Source organism: Syngnathus acus, chromosome 17 (assembly GCF_901709675.1).
Source record: "Syngnathus acus chromosome 17, fSynAcu1.2, whole genome shotgun sequence".
In the NCBI taxonomy this organism is placed as follows: Eukaryota; Metazoa; Chordata; class Actinopteri; order Syngnathiformes; family Syngnathidae; genus Syngnathus; species Syngnathus acus.
In genome coordinates, this window is record NC_051102.1 from 1,180,907 (window position 1) to 1,203,045 (window position 22,139).

General features: G+C 46.8%; 1 protein-coding gene across 2 annotated transcripts; it reads right to left on the reverse strand.

Annotated features, from left to right (window-relative positions):
* Positions 1-831: 831 nt before the first annotated feature.
* Positions 832-18,131, reverse strand: LOC119137193 (glutamate decarboxylase 1-like). Of its 2 annotated transcripts, XM_037276303.1 has the most exons (17): positions 17,937-18,131; positions 17,106-17,222; positions 15,612-15,668; positions 14,034-14,168; positions 13,319-13,561; positions 12,360-12,450; positions 4,676-4,788; positions 4,364-4,479; positions 3,725-3,804; positions 3,206-3,260; positions 2,987-3,103; positions 2,840-2,904; positions 2,686-2,764; positions 2,425-2,574; positions 2,203-2,310; positions 2,024-2,113; positions 832-1,051 (listed from the first exon to the last, which is right to left on the reverse strand). In XM_037276303.1, the coding sequence occupies exons 2-17, from the start codon at positions 17,179-17,181 to the stop codon at positions 878-880; spliced, it is 1,749 nt and encodes a 582-aa protein (XP_037132198.1). In that variant the 5' UTR covers positions 17,182-17,222; positions 17,937-18,131; the 3' UTR covers positions 832-877. The 2 variants fall into 2 exon arrangements, with proteins under 2 accessions (XP_037132198.1, XP_037132200.1); XM_037276305.1 differs by lacking the exon at positions 15,612-15,668.
* Positions 18,132-22,139: the final 4,008 nt, after the last annotated feature.

Genomic DNA, 22,139 nt, shown 5'->3' on the forward strand with positions numbered 1-22,139 from the left:
AGAAATTGCATTGCAGTTGAGGGTCACATGTTACAAACATCTAGAAGTTATATATGAGGAATAATGACTTGCACTATTTCCACTCTATTCTTTCTTTGGCCACTATTATTTCCATTTTAAATGTACGAATTATCACCATGTACCACACATGAAGATACATTTACATTAAAATACCTGAATTTGTATACAGTGAAAATGCAATCTTTTCTATAGAATAAAATATGAAGAAATACTTTTTAAGAACACATACAGGTATCACAAGATTGCATGAAACGGACAATGAGCCAGCATTTTTAAAATCTTCACAACTGCATTTTTTCATTGCCATGACCTGTCCAACTTCAAGAATGTGACAGATCTTCTCAGCAAAGGACATTTCGTAGCTATGCTGTACCCATACGTTCATTAGCTTATCTTTAATAAATAGCTCTGAAATACTTTATATGCACACGGTGTGCCCACCACACTCTTGTGTAGACAAGAATAATTTGGAGCTGTGCTTTTCTGCTATTTGCTCACACGAGCTCACACGAGCTCACACGAGCACACCCTCGCGTGCACACACACACACACACACACACACACACACACACACGCACGCACGCACGCACGCACGCACGCACGCACACACACACACACACACGTTCACAGTGAACAACAATTTACATTAAATGACACTAGATTGAACACACGCAGTACAAGACATCCCACGAGCACACATCCATCAGTTACCTGAAACTATATCGGCATATACGCAGCTAAAGGAGGACAAATGTGTGTGCAGGGAGCGGGGGTGGGGGTCTTGAAGTCGTCTTATTGGGTTCTCTCGTCGGGATGATGTGCCGTAGAACAACGCAGGAGCGCTGTGAACGGAGGTCTACAGGTCATGACCCAGCCTCTCTATCTCATCGATGAGGAAGTCGATATCAGATTGGGTGGCCGCATGGTTGGAGACCACCATACGGAAGAAGTTGACTTTATTGCCCTGAGGCTGGTATCCCACCATGGTGGTCCCTGACTCCATCATCATGGCCTTGATTTTTGGTGCAACCTGACAATGAAGATAGTGAGGAAGTTAGTTGGGAAGGAGAGCTATATTTCACCAATGTTTAGCCTTGGTTTCAAGGCTTAGGCTAACGCTAACCTTGCTTCCACAATTTGGCACAACAGTTCCAAATAGCATTCGGTGTTAGTGCAAAACCTTCACTGTATCAAATCCACTCCATTTATTATTCTCACCCATATTTTCGGTTGGTAGGATTTTGATTACTTTTTGGGGGTACAGGTTTTCGAACGTCTCGGTTCTCGAACAAATTGATATTCGAACAAAAAATTCGAGATTTTTTTGCTTCGGATGTCGGACCAAATTCGGTTGTCGAACCTCGCGAGTTGAGCCGAGAGGACCCGCATGCCAACTGACTCCGTTCGTTATTACATTCTTGTTACTCTGAGGATTGCATCAACTCTAATCATGCAAAAGGAAGCAAGTGGGAGCAGTAAAGCCATCCTAAAACACAAAGACGCTCTTAAAACAATGCGACAGTGAGCGCCCGGCGCGCTGCGGTTGCGCGATCGGACCAAATTAAGCTCCTCGCGCACTGAGGTCCACTTAAATTTTGGAAAGTACATCAGGACATTAAAAATATTTTCTAAATTTCAGCGACGGCTCTGTCACAATAATGCGACCAGCGCGGTGCAGTTGCGCGGTCGGCGACGCGCTACGGTTGCGCGTTTGGCGGTGCGCTGCAGTTGCGCGATCGGACAAAAATGCGCAAATGAAAAAATGCTTTTTTGTTTGCTTGAAATGGATTAATTTTTTTTCCCATGATTACAAAACATGATTCGGAATTCGAACGAGTCACTTCTCGAACAGCCTTCTGGAACGGATTGTGGTTGAAAACCGAGGCTCCACTATATATCCGTTTTGTCATGGTTAAACTTCAGGTCAGTGGTCGTCAGATTCATTTGTGCCACATATCGTTTACAAACGTTACGAAATGCTCTTCGACAGATGCTCTCTCACCCTATGCAGCTTTTCCCGCCTCTCCTCACTGTCCGGCATCCCCCTCAAGCTGAGCGGAATGTACCAGAAGCAAACGTTGGTGTGCTGAGGCTGTGGACAAAAATAGTCACAAGTCCGTTGAAAAACAAAACAAAAAAAACCACGAGACACATAGCAAAAACAAAATTCGGATTTCTTACTTCTCCATCAAACACCATCTCATATCCCTCCCTGTTCTTAATCTTGTTATACAGGTACTGAGACAGATCCAAGCACCTGTCAATGTGCTGCTCGAACCCAGTGGTGCCCTGTGAGGGGAAACACGGCATTAAAAATCACAATTAAGTACTCAAAGGGGCCCGGGCTCAAATAATGGCATGCGATTTATAATATTATTTTGAGAGTAGCATATGTCCTTTTACCTTGGCTTTCCACATGAGCCAGAATTTAAATATATCCACGTGGCGGCCACATTGGATGGCTTTGTCTCCGGTGTCATACGTGATGTCGTATTGCTTGTCTTGTTGGAACAAATAGCCAGCACACATGGAGTTACAGCCCCCCATCAGTCCCTGTAAACACACATATATTCAAATCTCTAGAAATCCTCTGCTCGAGGCATGGCTCAGAAAATATCAAGATACGTAAATGAGCTGACGTTACAATAACCGCTGCTAGCCTACCTTTTCCCGAACGAGGATGGCTGAACACTGCAGCGGCACGCCCATCATCTTGTGAGGGTTCCATGTGACAGAGTTGGCTCTGCAAAATTCAAACAGCGTTTTCTCTTCTACTGACTTGGAATACAGGTAACATACTGTCGTGTTAGCAAATCACCTCTCAATTCCATTGAGCTTATGGCGGTGTTTCCTTGACATGAGCAGACCACCACCCCACGCGCCCTACCGGAGACAAAAGGCATCACGACGGTGACCTCGACTTACTATTAGCTGAATATGAATCATGACAAAGATAACCACTCACGTCAACGTGCAGCCACAGGTTGTACTTCTCGCAAATGTCAGCAATCTCATTGATGGGGTCAAAGGCGCCATAGACGGTGGAGCCACCTGTGGCGTTGACAAATAACGGCACGTAACCCTGTGAAATGTACACACACACGCGCACACACGTAACACTTGAGGATCATGAACATCAGTGACAAAGCAAATAAGGAAGAGGGAAGGCAAATCAAGACCTCACCTTCTGTTTAGCGTCAATGACCTTAGCCTCCAGATCAGCAGGAATGACCCTCCCCCTAAAAGAGTGAGAAACATCTCTTTATATGGGGTGGGTCCAAAAGCCATTATGCACTCCCCTTTTTTTCTATTAGCATTTGACATTAGCAATTAGCATCTGACCGTTTTCAAACAGGTAAAGCTTGATCAGGTGTGACATATTCAGTGCGTGGTATGTCAAGAACAGATCCTGTTTTGAGAGACTTGCAACAGAGAGCGCAACTTGGACTGAGCATTGGAGTACTGTGACAACCATAAAGCTTCTTAAAGAGCAGTCAAGGCAAGAAAAACATCTTGCCAGGTAACAATTTGCTCCAATGTCAATTGGAGAGCCATGAGCAAGGGAACGATACACTAGTAAAATGGCAACCGCTAAGCTGTCAAATGCTAAGGGCTTCACTGTCCAAATGAACCAAAATGAAATTTTAGGGACGGTAATGTTGTTTGTTCATTTATTTATTTACATGTTACATACATACATTACCTCTCATCTGTGCTCAGCAGAATCACATTCTCAGTGCCAAAACCCAGAGCGGCACCAGCCTTCTTTATGGAGTAGTGACTCTACAGGAACAACACACATCAGGTAAACAATGACTCTCTTATTGACAAATGTTCAAAAGCCATCAAGGGCAATGGAGCTTTTGTGGCCAAATCACAGCTACACAATTCTCTAAAGCAGCCGCAGGCAAAGTATTCGGACCCGCTCTGTTCTTCAACCGAGCCCACCGAGCATCCACTTAAATTGTCTAATGGACAGTATTGATTTAATGCATTGGTTTCATTAATTGTTTTTGTAGGTTATCCATTTTTTATATAAAAAAACATGTTTAAATTAAAATGTTAAAAACATAGTAAATGTACAATAAAAATGCCTTTACTTATTTTATTAAACTATTGGTTGATTAAAAAACAATAATTATAAATAATAAAATAAATATGAGAATACATTTTGAATGACAAAATTACGATACTTGTGATTATTGTCAAAACATTATTGTTTTTTACATTTTTTCCATGATTTGGCCTATGTTTTATATTTTTTTCCCCAGCCCTGCTCTAAGGACATGTAGTAAAAGTAATTTCTGTGTGTGTTCATGTCCAGTGGTCTCATACAACTTACATGTTCGGACGTGAACAGAACCAGGCGAGGAGCAGCAGACATGCCCTTTGTCTTGACCTCGGGGAAATACTTGTAACGAGCGATCATCACACTGTACATGTTGGAAATAGCGCCGCCTGTTGAGCACAAGAGACATAAATGTTTTTTTTTTTTTTTAATTGGTTCGATTCACAAAGTATGCTTCACTTCACGATCGTCCCAGTATCTAAGCCAAACTTTCTCCCGCATCGTGTGAACATTGTTCACGCTCATATTTGTCACTGCCAATCACCACTGGGAATTTTATCCATATCTTTTTCTTTTGTCACTAACCTGGCGAGAAGAGGCCATCTCCCTCGCCATCAGGCCAGCCAATCATCTCTCTCATCTTCTTCAAGGTCAGCTGCTCCATTAAAACAAACACTGGAGCGATCTCGTAGGTGAACCTGTCAATCACAAAGTTGAAAATGCTCACATCAGCACATCATGGGGGCATCGTAGCACCGCCTGAGTCATCAACAACCACCTTTAGAGCAAGAAGACAGAATTTTGCATGCATACACACAAAGAGTGATTCATTTTCCATTTGCTCCTCCGTAATTCAATCCACAGGAGCCTGTGCTGACTGAGCTAATTAAAGTGTGTGATGATTGGAGTCTTACAGGCAGCAAACATTCATATTCAAATGCCTTGTGAAATCCCTTAGTGGTTTAATTATAGCACACAATGCTGTGATGGCTATCTGTCAATCTGCCAAGCTCAGTCACAATTCTGAATGGTGCTGATTTGACAGCTGAGAGGGCTTCAGTGTCTGTTTGGGAAAGATAACAGTATGTCTATGTGTGTGTGTGTGTGTGTGTGCGTGTGTGTGTGTGTGCGTGTGTGTGTGTGTGTGTGTGTGTGTGTGTGTGTGTGTGCGTGCGTGTGTGTTTTGACCACAATTTATCAAAAACGGTTTAATTAATTACAGTGTGGTTAGATGAAAGCAAAAGATTGGACATCACCAGGATGAAGGTGTGTTGCACAACAAAAGAAGTCCAGGAGAAGGGAAAGTTGCCACATAAATCTTACATCCACTCCACACCTCCCACAGTGACTGATCCCTCTCTGTAATGAGGCCACTTAGGGCACCACCATTACCATCGAAACATCTTGTTTGCAATTACTCTGCATGTTCTGCAGCACAGGAAAAGCTTTGTGTTTTGTGTGCAAAAAGAGTCAAGATAAAGACCGCGAGGAGGAAACATATATATATATATATATATACACTGCTCAAAAAAATTAAAGGAACACTTTGAAAACACATCAGATTTCAATGGTGAATTTTTGGGGGGGAGATAGCTATACTGATATGGACAGTTTAATGTCTCAAAAACAAAATGATGCCACATCTTTTGATGGAAATAAATGTTTTCAGCCTACAGAGGGCTCAGTATACAGACACCCCAAAAATCAAAGTGAAAAAATGATATGGCAGGCTCGTCCTTTTTGCCGAAATTCAATTTCTGCAACTCCATCCATCCATCCATCCATCTTCTTCCGCTTATCCGGGGTCGGGTCGCGGGGGCAGCAGTTTCAGGAGGGACTCCCAGACTTCCCTCTCCCCAGCCACTTCATCTAGCTCATCCCGGGGGATCCCAAGGCGTTCCCAGGCCAGCCGAGAGACATCCAGCGCGTCCTGGGTCGTCCCCGGGGTCTCCTACCGGTGGGACATGCCCGGAACACCTCCCCAGGGAGGCGTCCAGGAGGCATCCTGATGAGATGCCCGAGCCACCTCATCTGGCTCCTCTCAACGTGGAGGAGCAGCGACTCTACTCCGAGTCTCTCCCGGATGACCGAACTTCTCACCCTATCTCTAAGGGAGAGCCCGGACATCCTGCGGAGAAAACTCATTTCGGCCGCTTGTATCCGGGATCTCGTTCTTTCGGTCACGACCCATAGCTCGTGACCATAGGTGAGGGTAGGAGCGTAAATCGACCGGTAAATTGAGAGCTTTGCCTTTTGGCTCAGCTCTCTCTTTACCACGACGGACCGGTACAGAGTCCGCATTACTGCCGACGCTGCACCGATCCGCCTGTCGATCTCGCGCTCCATCCTCCCCTCACTCGTGAACAAGACCCCAAGATACTTAAACTCCTCCACTTGGGGCAGGATCTCATCCCCGATCCGGAGAGGGCATTCCACCCTTTTCCGATCGAGGACCATGGACTCGGATTTGGAGGTGCTGACCATCATCCCGACCGCTTCACACTCGGCTGCGAACCGCTCCAGTGAGAGCTGGAGATCACGGCCTGAAGAAGCCAACAGCACCACGTCGTCTGCAAAAAGCAGAGACGCGATGCTGAGGTCCCCAAACCGGACACCCTCAACGCCTCGGCTGCGCCTAGAAATTCTGTCCATAAAAATTATGAACAGAATCGGTGACAAAGGGCAGCCTTGGCGGAGTCCAACCCTCACTGGGAACGAATCCGACTTACTGCCGGAAATGCGGACCAAACTCTGGCATCTGTGATACAGGGACCGAACCGCCCTTATAAGTTGGCTCGGTACCCCGTACTCCCGAAGCACCCTCCACAGAACCTCACGAGGGACATGGTCGAACGCCTTCTCCAAGTCCACAAAACACATGTGGACTGGTTGGGCGAACTCCCATGCACCCTCGAGGATCCTGCTGAGGGTGAAGAGCTGGTCCACTGTTCCACGGCCAGGACGAAAGCCACACTGTTCCTCCTGAATCCGAGGTTCGACCTCCCGACGGACCCTCCTCTCCAGCACCCCTGAATAGACCTTACCAGGGAGGCTGAGGAGTGTAATTCCCCTGTAATTGGAACACACCCTCCGGTCCCCCTTCTTAAAGAGGGGAACCACCACCCCAGTCTGCCAATCCAGAGGCACTGTCCCCGATGTCCACGCGATGCTGTAGAGACGTGTCAGCCATGACAGCCCCACAACATCCAGAGCCCTTAAGAAATCCGGGCGGATCTCATCCACCCCCGGGGCCCTGCCACCGAGGAGTTTTTTAACTACCTCAGTGACTTCGACCCCAGAGATTGGAGAGTCCGCCTCAGAGTCCCCAGGCCCTGCTTCCACAATGGAAGGCGTGTCGGTGGAATTGAGGAGGTCTTCGAAGTATTCTCCCCACCGACACACGACGTCCCGAGTCGAGGTCAGCAGCACGCCATCGCCACTGTAAACAGTGTTGACGTTGCACTGCTTCCCCCTCCTGAGACGCCGGATGGTGGACCAGAATTTCCTCAAAGCCGTCCGGAAGTCATTCTCCATGGCCTCGCCAAACTCCTCCCACGTCCGGGTTTTTGCCTCAGCAACCGCCGAAGCCGCGTTCCGCTTGGCCATCCGGTACCTGTCAGCTGCCTCCGGAGTCCCGCAGGCCAAAACGGCCCGATAGGACTCCTTCTTCAGCTTGACGGCATCCCTTACCGCCGGTGTCCACCAGCGGGTTCGGGGATTGCCGCCACGACAGGCACCAATGACCTTACGGCCACAGCTCCGGTCGGCCGCCTCAACAATGGAGGCGCGGAATAAGGTCCACTCGGACTCAATGTCCCCCGCATCCCCCGGGACGTGGGAAAAGCTCTGCCGGAGGTGGGAGTTGAAGCTCTTCCTGACAGGGGATTCCGCCAGACGTTCCCAGCAGACCCTCACAGAGCGTTTGGGTCTGCCAGGTCGGACCGGCATCTTCCCCCACCATCGGAGCCAACCCACCACCAGGTGGTGATCAGTTGACAGCTCCGCCCCTCTCTTCGCCCGAGTGTCCAAAACATGCGGCCGCAAATCCGATGACACGACTACAAAGTCGATCATCGGACTGCGGCCTAGGGTGTCCTGGTGCCAAGTGCACACATGGACACCCTTATGTTTGAACATGGTGTTCATTATAGAAAATCCGTGTCGAGCACAGAAGTCCAATAATAGAACACCGCTCGGGTTCAGATCGGGGGGGCCGTTCCTCCCAATCACGCCCTTCCAGGTCTCCCTGTCATTGCCCACGTGAGCATTGAAGTCACCCAGTAGAACGATGGAGTCCCCAGAAGGAGCGCTCTCCAGCACTTCCTCCAGGGACTCCAAAAAGGGTGGGTACTCTGAGCTGCCGTTTGGTGCATAGACACAAACAACAGTCAGGACCCGTCCCCCCACCCGAAGGCGGAGGGAGGCTACCCTCTCGTTCACCGGGGTGAACCCCAATGTGCAGGCGCCCAGCCGGGGGGCAATAAGTATACCCACACCTGCTCGACGCCTCTCACCGTGGGCAACTCCAGAGTGGAAGCTCAGTGGCCTAGTGGTAGAGTGTCCGCCCTGAGACTGGAAGGTTGTGGGTTCAAACCCCGGCCGGGTCATACCAAAGACTATAAAAATGGGACCCATTGCCTCCCTGCTTGGCACTCAGCATTAAGGGTTGGAATTGGGGGGTTAGATCACCAACTGATTCCCGAGCGCGGCACCGCTGCTGCTCACTGCTGCCCTCTTCCCCAGGGGATGGATTAAAATCACACGGGGATGGGTTAAATGCAGAGGACAAATTTCACCACACCCAGGTGTGTGTGTGACGATCATTGGGAGTTTAATCTTTAATCTTTAAGAGAGTCCAACCCCTCTCGAGAGGGCTTGTACCGGAACCCAAACTGTGCGTGGAGGCAAGTCCGACTATATCTAGTCGGAACTTTTCTTCCTCGCACACCAGCTCGGGCTCCTTTCCAGCCAGAGAGGTGACATTCCATGTCCCAAGAGCCAGCTTCTGCAGCCGGGGATCAGACCGCCAAGGTCCCTGCCTTTGGCTGCCGCCCAGCTTGCAATGCACCCGACCCCTTTGGCCCCTCCCACAGGTGGTGAGCCCATGGGAAGGGGGACCCACGTTTCCTTTTCGGGCTGAGCCCGGCCGGGCCCCATGGGCGAAGGCCCGGCCACCAGACGCTCGCCTTCGAGCCCCGCCTCCAGGCCTGGCTCCAGAGGGGGGCCCCGGTGACCCGCGTCCGGGCGAGGGAAAACGTGATCCATTAATTTTTTTCATCATAAGGGGCTGATGAGCCGTGCTTTGTCTGGCCCCTCACCTAGGACCCGTTTGCCATGGGTGACCCTACCAGGGGCATGAAGCCCAGACAACATGGCTCCTAGGATCATAGGGGCACGCAAACCCCTCCACCACGATAAGGTGACGACTCACGGAGGGGTGCAACTCAAAATTCTTTTCAATAATTTGTGTGGCCCCCACGAGCTTGTATGCATGCTTGACAACGTCGCGGCATGCTCCTAATGAGACGACGGATGGTGTCTTGTGAGATGTCCTCCCAGATCTGTCTAAGTGAGCTCCTGTAAAGTTTGAGGAGCAACCTGGCGGTGTATGATGGACCGAAACATTATGTCCCAGAGGTGTTCTATCGGGTTTAGATCAGGTGATCGTGAGGGCCATTCAATTGTGTCAATTCCTTCATCCTCCAGATACTGTCTGCATACTCTTGCCACAATAGGCCGGGCATTGTTGTGGATCAGGAGGAACCCAGGACCTACTGCACCAGCGTAGGGTCTGACCATGGGTGCAAGGATTTCATCCCGATACCTAATGGCAGTCAGACTGCCGTTCTATAGCCTGTAGAGGTCTTTTCGTCCCTCCATGGAAATGCCTCCCCAGACCATCACTGACCCACCACCGAACCGGTCATGCTGAATGATGTTGCAGGCAGCATAGCGCTCTCCTTGGCTTCTCCAGACCCTTTGACGTCTATCACAGGTGCTCAGGGTAAACCTGCTCTCATCTGTGAAAAGCATAGGGCGCCAGTGGCGGACTTGCCAATTCTGGTGTTCTATGGCAAATGCCAATCGAGCTCCACGGTGCTGAGCAATGAGCACAGGAAACACTACAGAACGTCGTGCCCTGAGGCCACCCTCATGAAGTCTGTTTCTGATTGTTTGGGCAGAGACATTCACACCAGTAGCCTGCTGGAGGTCATTCTGTAGGGCTCGGGCAGTGCTCAACCTGTTCCTCCTTGCACAAAGCAACAGATATCGGTCCTGCTGATGGAATGAGGACCGTCTACGGCCCTGTCCAGCTCTCCTAGAGTAACTGTCTGTCTCCTGGAATCTCCTCCATGCTCTGGAGATTGTACTGGGAGACACATCAAATCTTCTTGCATGGATGTGCCATCCTGGAGGAGTTGGACAATCTGCGCAACTTCAGGAGGGTTAAGAAATCGCCTCATGCTCCCAGTCGTGATAATGACTTTAGCTAAAGCCAACACTTGTGGAAAAACAGTTAAAAAAGATCAAGAGGGAGGAACTTGAAATGGCCTCCACCTGCAAAATCAGTCCTGTTTTGGGGAGCATCTTGTTGTTGCCCCTCTAGTGCACCTGTTGTTAATTCCATCAACACCAATGCAGCTGAAACTGATTAACAACCCCCTCTGCCACGTACCTGACCAAAACCTTATCAGAAAAGTCTAATTGAATTCATGCCATACCCTGGTAAAAAACTGTTCCTTTATTTTTTTTGAGCACTGTATATACGTATATATATATATATATATATATATATATATACGTATATACAGTGCTCAAAAAAAAATATATATATATATATATATATACATATACATAGACTTTCGGTGTCGCCGTTTTCAGCATTTCAATCACAGCAGACAAGAAACAAAACCTCTTTAAAATTCTCTTCCCTTTGAGTCATTTCACGCCATAATGACAATAATGGTGATGATTATCACAATCAGAGCCAATCATTGGTCTTTTGAGGGTGAAAATTACCCCTCAGTCACCTGCCTGTCTCCAGGGAAAGCCCCTAAATGCCCTCATTACCATCATCAAGGGCGCTCCTTGTGCATGTGAGTCTCTTTGAATGGGTGTCTTTTATATGACTAACCCCGTGACATGCAGGCTCCCTCTTCCCCTCTGCGACGCGTGGCAACGCCGGGTCTCACCATGTCCGCGGGGGACAATGCACCGAACGCTCCGCGGGGAGTCGCAGCAGTCTCTTTCCACAGTGTGACAGGGTTTTGTGTGGTGCCTGAGGACATTGTGTGACAGTGTGGGGCCCAGCTGGCCTATCTGCTAAGACCAGCTCACAATGAGCCCGCAGTCAATGGACTGGAAACCCTTGCTGCTGTATCTGGGACAGCCAGAGCTTGTGTGTGTGTGTGTGTGTGTGTGTGCGTGTGTGAGTGAGTGTGTGCGAGCGTGCATGCGTGTGTGCGTGCGCATGCGAGGAAAGGGTCGTTTCATGACTAATGTTTTGAAAAATTGGATACATTAAGTGTCTCAATCTGTGTTGATTATCTCTGCATTGAGCTTTTATTCCTAAAACAAGTGTATAAAATAAATGACAGCGGAAATATATTGTGCTACATTATTGTTAAAGTATCATTTGGTCATTATACTTCTGTTCTGGGGCGAGAAATCAAACTTTGCACTGGAAGATGCATGCCATTAAGTGCAAGAATGTAACACACACGCACATGTACACACACACGCACACACACACGCACACACACACTCACAATTGTAAGTAATCACTCATCATATACGCTAATTGATATATTGATCCAGATAAATGCTATCTCAAACTTCTTAGCATTTTTATTTTTGTTTGTTCCCTTAGCAAAGTATGAGCAATTCATCATTCTGACATAATACAACGGCATGAATATTTTTATTAGGACTTAAGTTTGTGTTTGGGTGCGCCTGAAAAATGTGAAGTTGATGTGGCTCATGCCCTCTATCAGACTAGGCCTCAATGTAACTGTGACCCGAGATCAATATGCAATCTAACCACCCCTGGGGCGGAACAGACTGTGATACACGGAGCAGCTCGACAGCTGCCAACATTCTATCAAGTCACAAGTCTTTACAGACCAAAAAAAAAAGTGTGTACATTGACTGGCCGAAACAAACTGAAAATTCTTTCATGGCATGCAGAGGCGGGGGGGGGGTTTCCACTAATGGGGTCAACCACAAGCACGCCAATAACGACAAGCATGTATATATATGTATGACTTACATGTTGGTGTTGGCGGTGGAGGTGAGCCACTCTCCTGCCAGGCCAATAATGTCTAAACCTGAGGACAACTGGTTGAAAAAGCGAGGGTGACCTAAGAGAGAAATATACACATAACATAAAGTCGTTCCAACAGTAGTTAAGACATGAGGACAGAAGCATTTTAATTGTCTCGGGCAATTCTGCGACTCCTGTGTTGCCTGCTTAACTCAAATTTGTGTCTTTTGCAAGGCAACTAAATAGATTGTTGCGCCACTCTGGTAACAAGGTGATAATGTGACAGCCATTTAGACTCAAGGTGCTCGCACACACAGTCAGCCTCAAAAAATGCCCACAGCCTAAATGCAGTCATGGATATAAATAGCATGTAAATGTGTTAGTAGGCCCATATAATAAGTATGCGTAGTAGTTGAATGTATAGATGAGTAGGACTGCATAGAGCCAGGAATCAAAAATGCATAGTATAGTAACGATGCACAGTCTGTGTTCAGCACCACGGACAGCTCCCCATTGTATTTCTCCAGAAAGCAATCAATCGCGAGTCTCCGCGCCAGAAGTGACATATATAGACATAAAGTGTTATTCTGTAGGAAAACCCAAAGGACAGTTTGAGGCTTGAGCGCTGTCGTTTTAACAGCTGCAAACAGGCCACGTTAGGAAGCCCTCAGGCGACACTTACTTTAATAAGAGAGACGGGAGAGCTCGGGGACCTCAAGCCAATTAATACCTTGGGGGCAATAAATAAGGGGGCAGACGACGAACGTTTTTTTTTTTTTTTAAGCGGCTTGCTGAATTTGAGTTTGTACTATACTGGCCTCACATTCCCTCCGCCTTTAATTGGCCAAGTATTGACCATAATAATGGAGTGATTATCTACAAACGCATCCCCAATGTGCTTACCGTGCTTTACAGCCTATAATTTGTTCAGGATGCAGTACACTTCATACATTTCTTTGCCGTACCTGTCCGAACGCCATATTTGAGCGTGTCCCTGCAGTCCACCAGGATCTGTTCCAGAGACTCGGGCTGGTCGGACAACTCCAGGTTAAAGCCCTCCATGCCCTCCAGGAGCTGGTGCGGGTGGTGGAAGTCCAGCACCTTGGTGGAACGGTCAAACGTCTTCTTCACATAGTTGGTTAAGATGTCAACCAACTCCAGTAAAAACTGCATGGTAGGTTCCTCGCCATTCTTTGCGGGCAACAAGTCTATAGAATACGCAGTAAAATTATTTTAAAGGATAGCTCTCTTGTTTGAGTGAAAATATTGTGCATTTTACTTATTTGCCCCCCCCCCAGAAAATATCTGCACTGCATAAAATAATGATTAGTGCCCCCGCCCCCCAAAAAACTAAGTACTTTAACTCAACCAAATACTTTAGCTTTTACTGTAAAATGAAGGTGATAGTCTATACCGACTGAGTTTTTCTCTTTTAATTAATTATGAGATTTCTATGATTGCCATTTGTTTTTTTTCTATTTGATACGTTCACTGAATGGCTGGTAGAAATCACGTTTCTCTACCACCATGATAATAAGTTTATTTTTCCAAATAGATTTATGTCTATATTTGTTTACTTTTATTGATTAATGTATTTTCTTAGATTTGGTTTAATTTTTATTAAACATTGCAGTGTTGATTTACAATCTTTTCTTTCTCCCCTTCATCATCAATTCTCACCTCGGGCAAACAAGTTTGAGAAGTCGGTCTCGGTGCGTCGGAACCGGGCGTCCCTGTCACTGTTGTCACAGGAGAGTAGGTTCTTCTGACCCAGTCTACCTTTCTCCTCCAGGCTGTTGTTCTTCTGCAGGAACCCTAGCGTTTTGCACGGGGAAGTGCACGAGTTATCACCAAACATCTCCATAACGAAAATTTTATATTTATAAAATAAAATAAGATTTTAATGTAAACTGTAGTTGTGCTTCGGCATCATTTAAAAAGATGTATCAAGCTGGAGATCAAACCAAACCAAACAAAACCTAGGCTATATATAGAATAAACCACACCCACACACACACGGATAAACACGCGCGCGCACGCGCACAGTTATCGGCTCAGTGATCCGGACGGCTTTGGGCAATGGCTCCGTACCGCTAGTAGTAGTACCCCCCCCCCCCCCCCCCCCCCCCCCCCGCCCACAAAGAGGGTTAATGAAGGATGCCAGAGCCGCAGCATGTCTGCTTCCACAATATAGGCCTGCCTGCATGGTGATTGATCCGCTCCCGTGTGAAGGCCATATAAGGCCCGCTAATTGCTCAAAAAAAAAAAAAAAAAGGGAGCGCGTTTTGATTTTTTATTCTCTTCAATTCATGTAATTTTGTATTTAGAATGATTTTATAGTGCGTTTTTTTTTTTAGTAAATTCCCAAATTACACATTCAAAAATCAATATCTAAAGCCATGACACTCTAAATGCAGTGTGATGTAATTGAATTAATTATTGTCTTCATTTGTCAATTTCCCATCGCTCGATCTTACATTTTGTTTGTTGTTTCTTTGTTTTTGTTATTGTTAAGGAATGAAAAGTCTAACAAAAAATTAGATTTTTAATTACATTCTATTATAGAATAAATAATTTGATAGCTGCGAGAATATGCCTGCCATTTCTAAAAAAAAATAAAAAAAATCTGCTTTAGCATATTTTTCTATGCTGTCTGAAGTACGTTCGTCCCAGTGTTTGTTGAATGCAAAAGACATCGGGCGGATCCGGGGGCGGTCAGAGTGGGTGTTAGGAGCGCTCATCATCAGACCCACAGGGTAATGTCCACTGACCTTTCCAAGATGGTAACACACTGTGACAGTTTTGTTCTCATAGTGGCCTATTTTAGAAGGCAGGGAAATGGCTGCGATTCGAAGAATAACATGCAGCGACCCTCTGCTGACGCGGTGGAATGGACACCAATGAGCAATACAAGAGCTGTATTTATTGAACTGTTCCTGCATCGACTGCATTATAAGGAGTGATATGTGTGCTATGACTGCAGAACTATTTACCATTTCAATTGTCATACACAATACTGAACTATGCATCTTATTGGATTTTATTTGGTTTGTTCATTTATTTATTTTACAATGAATATTGGGTTTACGACTGTGACCAACAACTTAAGAATGCGCTCTGTGAATTAATTTGTATGTTGGGGCAGAGTTTTTTTTTTTTTTAATTGTACAAAAAACTGGCGGCGCTAATTTGGAACTCCGTCGCAAACGACAACCGCTAATGGCCACGCTTATTTGCAGGATGCGGGAGACAACTTACCACAAATCCTCATGCCCAGTTTCCTTGTACAGCCATGCATCCACGCATATTCGTTGGCTAAAACAGAATAAACCTTTAAGTTTGGGAGGAGCGGCGATGGGAGATGGGTGCAAAGGCGGCCAAGCACGGTGGAGGCTATAGCGTTAAGGTGTGTGACTTGGCCGGGTGTGTGACAACCAGACTGCGTGGATTTAATCTTGCATGGGGAAATACACAATTCGAATGTTATGCGTGTATTTTTCAATTTGGCAACATAATTTCGTTATATTTAGTCCATGAAAATTCCGATATGGGTGGACTGTATACCATGAAGTATCATGTTTCCATTTTTTCTGTTTTTGGGCTAAATATATATAAATAATATATATATATATATATATATGTATATATGTGTATATATATATATATTGGGGGGTTTTGGGGGTTTTTTTGTCCTACGGATTCCTGTCCTGGGGGGGGGTAAATCATAACATTTCTGACCTATAAAGCCAAATCAATAGGGACACGCTGGCTCACACACTCGCACACATGCAGCCGAAACGGCCGGGTGGGAATTAACACCCGTGAAATGAGCTCACGGAGGAGGGTGGGAATTAATTGAGGAAAACACCGCATGTGACTGGAGCGAGCTGGTGATGGTCGTGGAAGTCTATAGCAGCAGACACTTAGAGACACGCAGAGTGTCACTCAGACGCACAAAAGCGTGGACATGCGTGAGCGGAGATGTCGTCCATTTGGACCGAATGCAAAGCGACAGAGCCATGGCGTGGAAAAAAGAGAATGCAAGTAACTTTCACAACAGCAACATATTTTTTTCTCAAAGCTGTTCAAAAGCGCTTAGGCCGTAGCGTGCGCCCACACGCACACACACACGCACACGCACACAAGCCCACGCGCGACCACACGCCACAGGCCGTCGGGAGTGAGATGGAGCATATAGCTGAGATAATGGCATCGTTCAGCAGCAGTACGTGGGTGCATCCAAAATAATAAGCGTTACGTTCAACATACAGCGTAATTGGCTCAAACAGATTTATGTCTGTAATTAGCAGAAATACAAATGGCTTATGGCATAGATGTAAAGATAGAGTATATAATATAATATATGAGTGCATGATCCAACGTCCGTCACATCATTTCCTTGCCCGGCGGACTGCTTTGCGCACTGCTGCACCCAGACAGACAGACAGACAGACAGACAACCTGAGAGATAGACAGATGTGATGGCTCTGTTTTTAACCGCAGTGATTAACTACGGAGCCCACACAGCAAATGACCCGGGCAAGAGTCGCTTCCCCCCCAGACAAAGAAGGAGGGGTGACGGCAGAGACGAGCCAGACGGAGGGGAGGGAACGAGGGAGTGAGGGAGTAAAGGCGTATGAGCACTTTGAGCAAGGCAGCCTTTTATCAGCCATGCACAGCATCTCGGTGAAGGGCGGCCTAAATGTGAATGACCCTCGGGGGTCGATACTTCAAGGTGTTGTAATCACATACTTGTGGATGAGGGTCTTAAATTGGCGGTGTTGGGGTCCTGTTCCCCGCTGGTGGCTCGCGGCTCTGACGTGGCCATCACGCTCTTCCTTTACCTGATCTCCAAGAAGGCTATTTTAACTGCAAACAAAGCAGAACGATTAGAATGATAAATCAGCCATTTTGTCGCATGTATGTCAATCTGAATAATAATAATAATAATAATAATTATTATTATTATTATAATGATAAAAATAATTTGCATGTACCGTTGCAGGAATGGTATCACGCACAATGTCAGCTCTACTCTTGGATGCGCAATTTGGAAGCACAATTGCGGTCTGACAGAACTGCCAAAATAAGGATAAACGCTCGTGGAGATAACACGTACATCCATGTCGGAAACGCGCTGCAATATTTCTTGAACTCAATTAGCCATTAAATTACGTCAGAGCTGCAGTATATCGCAGCTGATGGAATAGTGACACATCAAGACAATAAAAAGAGATATGATATCAAGGAAATGACAATAACTCACTGGAGAAAATATCGTTTTTTGTTTTCTTTGTAACATCCACAAGAGCTTCGAACGGAATAGATTGTAAAAAAAAGAAGAAATTTACTATATATATGAATATATATTAAAAGGGGGAAAAAAATCAACAGTTCTATAGTCAAAACAGCAACAACAAAATAAAACCAAACGAGACAATTATATTCGTTTGAGGTCAATTGTAATTATATTTTGCATTTGTCCAAAATAACACTGTGCCAAACGCTTTTTTCTTGTTTGGAATAAGGCGTCATGAATAGATTTAACGCGCACAAGATGGGAATGAAAGCAAGACGTCTTACCGGAACGCAGGAGCGCCCACAGGTAGCGGAATCCACACAAGTGGACGCTGAAAAGGCTCAGAGGTGCAGATGTCTGGAGACTATTGCAAAGCGCGCCAATAACATCCCATCCCGCGGTGCATGCGCAAGTGAGCACTGTCTCCCTCAAGAACATTTTTATGCCTTATTTATATGAGGAGCTGCGGCTGCCCATTGGTCTGTTCACACACACAGTCGTGAGTCACACCCTCACTTCCCTCCGATGACTCACAAGGCTCGTCAAGGGACACGCACAATCGGGGACACGCACAATCGATTAAGAAGCTAAGAAAGCAAACATCATAAAATTGTGAATCTCCCAACACCATAGACTGTCAAATGTATGCACAGTGTGAGGGTTTTATTTGCATATGCGTGACCTTGGAAGGACAATTTTCTGAGTTCTGGGACCACACCTGTCTTCGGCATTACATTTCAATCTGGATCTGTGATGTTGAGCTGGTTAGTAAATTTGAATTTTTATTTGCAACAAGGTAAAACCTGGAGTGGTAATTTGGAGATCCTGGCAATTTTTCTGTTGAGTTTGTCTTCTGCATCCTTGTACTTGCAGTCAGAGTCCTGACCTGGTTTCTCTAACTGTAACGCACCTCTTCATATCTTTGTATATTGAGGTCACGTTGGATTCTCTGCTTGCGTTTTTCTGCAAACACCTCTTCATATCTTTGTATACTGAGGTCACGTTGGATTCCCCGCTTGCGTTTTTCTGCAACTGTGAACGATGCTTTTCATGGTCTATCACAGGGGTGGCCAACCAGTCAGAGACTAAGAGCCACATTTTTTACTGTGTCATCGCAAAGAGCCACATCATACACGTGAGCACACATGAACCCCCCCCCCCACACACACACACTCACACACACACACTCACACACACACGCACACACACATGCACGCACAAACGCGCGCGCGCACACACACACACACACACACACACACACACACACACACACACACACACACACACACACACACACACACACACACCTCTGCTCAGCCACATTTATTGTGTGACATCATCATGTCACGCATCAACATGATAATGACAAATTGACTCCTACAGTACTAAAACCACAGACCAAAGACCACATTTTCAACAATGAACATTGTGTGCATTGTCTCACACAGACAAACTCTCAGTTCAACAAATTCCACAAACAAAAACATAATAAGTTTTTTCACTTACTATGTGTGGCGGGACAGACCATTCGTTTTAGTTTGTCGTTTTCAGGAGACAAGATTTCAATAACGTCACAGGCATTTTTTAACAAACTCCACTTCATTGTATGGCTTTTTAGCCCATGCAATGTTCCAAGCCAGTTGAAACAATGCAAGCGTGACAGTCTCTGAGTGCTTCGTAATTTTTTTGAAAAACTGTACCTATTTTTCTGCCTGACTTTTCAAAGTGTCCAAACTTGTGCTTGCGAAATTCAATCCCTTTTGGAAAGTCCTTTTCGATATTGGCATGAAGTGAGCTGAAGTGGCGCTGAACATTTGAAGCTTTTAAATGCGCTAATGACGTCCGACATATCAGGCAGAATGGCTTGCCATTGCGTCAACAAAAAACAACTTTAACTCTGTTAAAAACGTCCTGTGTTCATCCTCCTCATATATTCGTTTAGCTGTGCATTTTTTCCTTGCCATTTTTAGAGCGAAATTGACACTCCTCAAATGGGTTTGTCCCTCCTCCTTTGCGGGATTTCACCTCAGGTGCATGCACGTTTGACCAAAATACCATATTGAACTCAAGCGAAGCAAATACGCACAAAAAATAAACACAAATGTTGATATGAACGTAAAAGAGCCGCATGGAACCAGCCAAAGAGCCGCATGCGGCTCGCGAGTCGCGGGTTGACCACCCCTGGTCTATCAGCTTATGCCGCCATATTGTCAGGACTCGTCCCGGGTTGTTTTATATGTAGGTTGTCATGGTTTCTGTCCGTCTGTGTTCTCGCCCCTCCCTTCCTGTGTCAACTCACAATCAATGTACTAATCACAGTCACCGGCCTCTCGTTACCTGTCTCGTATTTAAGTCCTGTCTGCGTGTCACTCCCCTGTCGGATCATTGATGTCTTTTGTCTCACGTCTCTGTTCAGTTTCTGTTGTTGGTTTTGTTAGTAAGTTACGTCAGTCTGCCGAGTCTGTTAGTTTGTGTTCTCCAATAATCCCTGGTCCAAGCTGCATTTGGTCGCCCTGCTCCATTCCGATCCGTGACAGAATGATCCGCCCATCACAGCGACCAGCGCTTGGACCTTCCTCCATCAGCTCCCGCTGCGACGCCCGATCCACGTCCGTCGTCCGAGCATGTTCCAGCGCCATGGGCTTTGCAGCCGCCATCGGACTTCGCTCCCGCGACGCCGGACCCTCGGCCGCCATCGGCCTGCTTCTGGCGCCAGCGGCTTCGCGGCCGCGATCGGACTTCACTGCCGCGATCGGACTTCACTGCCGCGACGCCGGACCCGCGGCCGCCATCGGAGTGCCTCCCGGCGCCATCAGACTCGCGGCCGCCATCGGGCTCCACCCCAGCGTTGCAGGACCCGCGGGCGTCGCCAGATTTCAAGCCAGCTGCGCCGGACCCGCGATCGTCCCTGGCCCCACTCCCACTGCTGCGGCGCGTGGTGGCTCTTGCTGCTGCCACAGCTCCGACTTCCGAGTGCCGCTGATCGCGGTCCGGACTTTCAAATGCCGCCGATTGCGGCGCTGACTTTCGTATGCCGCCGATTGCGGTTCTGTTTCCCCGAGTTGCCGCCGATTGCGGTTCTTTCCCCGAGTTGCCGCCGATTGCGGTTCTGTCCCCGAGTTGCCGCCGATTGCGGTTCTGTCCTTGAGTTTCCGCTGATCGCGGTTCTGTCCCCGAATAGCCGCCGATTGCGGTTCTGTTTCCCAGAGTTGCCGCCGATTGCGGTTCTGTTTCCCCGAGTTGCCGCCGATTGCGGTTCTGTTTCCCCGAGTTGCCGCCGATTGTGGTTCTGTTTCCCCGAGTTGCCGCCGAGCGCGGTTCAGAATTTGTCACAGACCAGTGGGGTCATCTGGACTGGTGCGCTTCCACCCCACCCACCCCCGCGTGCCCCGTGGGGGGTTGGTTTTTTGGGACGTCGGGAGCCGTCCCTTGTGGGGGGGGGTACTGTCAGGACTCGTCCCGGGTTGTTTTATATGTAGGTTGTCATGGTTTCTGTCCGTCTTTGTTCTCGCACCTCCCTTCCTGTGTCAACTCACAATCAATGTACTAATCACAGTCACCTGCCTCTCGTTACCTGTCTCGTATTTAAGTCCTGTATGCGTGTCACTCCCCTGTCGGATCATTGATGTCTTTTGTCTCACGTCTCTGTTCAGTTTCTGTTGTTGGTTTTGTTAGTAAGTTACATCAGTCTGCCGAGTCTGTTTGTGTTCTCCAATAAACCCTGGTCCAAGCTGCATTTGGTCGCCCTGCTCCATTCCGATCCGTGACACATATAATTTCTTCTCCTTTACCATCATTGTGCACAGTTAATGGCCCCCACCTCCTCTCCCGCTATTATACCCCTACAGACAATAATTTTCATCTTCATAAGTTGACAAAACTGGATGCATATTTTTTTGAGGGAGGGGGGGCGTGACCTAAACTCCTCTTTATAACCTTGACATGGTCAATAAGACTGAGATATCACAGTGGCTCGCAGCTAGCGAGGGATGACTTAGTGTTCTTACACTGCTTGTGTACTGGTCCACTGAATAGGCAGAGAGCGGCCATTATGTTCATTCGGCCATCACAAATGATACAGCCTATATCAGGTCGCACTCATATTTTCTCTAACCACATGTTGCAGACAACTCAAAGATGAGTCCTGCAATGTTGAGAGCTCAAAATAGAACACTTTCCACATTATGAAAACAGACCACTTTGCGACAAATTGCTCAATCTAATGTGATCCATCCAAATGTCGGAAAAATATTAGTAAGCAGTATTGTAAAACACACTTCTACAACACTAGGTAAATTATTTCCAAAGTTTTTTAAATTGGGGTCAAAAGGAGCAGCATATTCATTCAATGTAGTGGTGGAGTAGACAGTATTATTATTTGCCATCATTTGGGACCATTTGGGTTGTTTCTTTGATTTAATCCATTGACTTCCATATAAAATTGCAAATATTTTTCAAGCTAAAATTATTTAAAAAAAAAAAAAAAG

What these genes read in the sequence shown, in the direction of transcription:
- LOC119137193 (XM_037276303.1), bottom strand. Translation starts at nt 17,181, where the DNA reads ATGGCCACGTCAGAGCCGCGAGCCACCAGCGGGGAACAGGACCCCAAC. An exon ending in AGATGGCCTCTTCTCGCCAG is followed by an intron (nt 4,480 to 4,675) that starts GTTAGTGACAAA and finishes TGTGCTCAACAG; the next exon opens with GCGGCGCTATTTCCAACATG. An exon ending in AGATGGTGTTTGATGGAGAA is followed by an intron (nt 2,114 to 2,202) that starts GTAAGAAATCCG and finishes TTTTGTCCACAG; the next exon opens with CCTCAGCACACCAACGTTTG.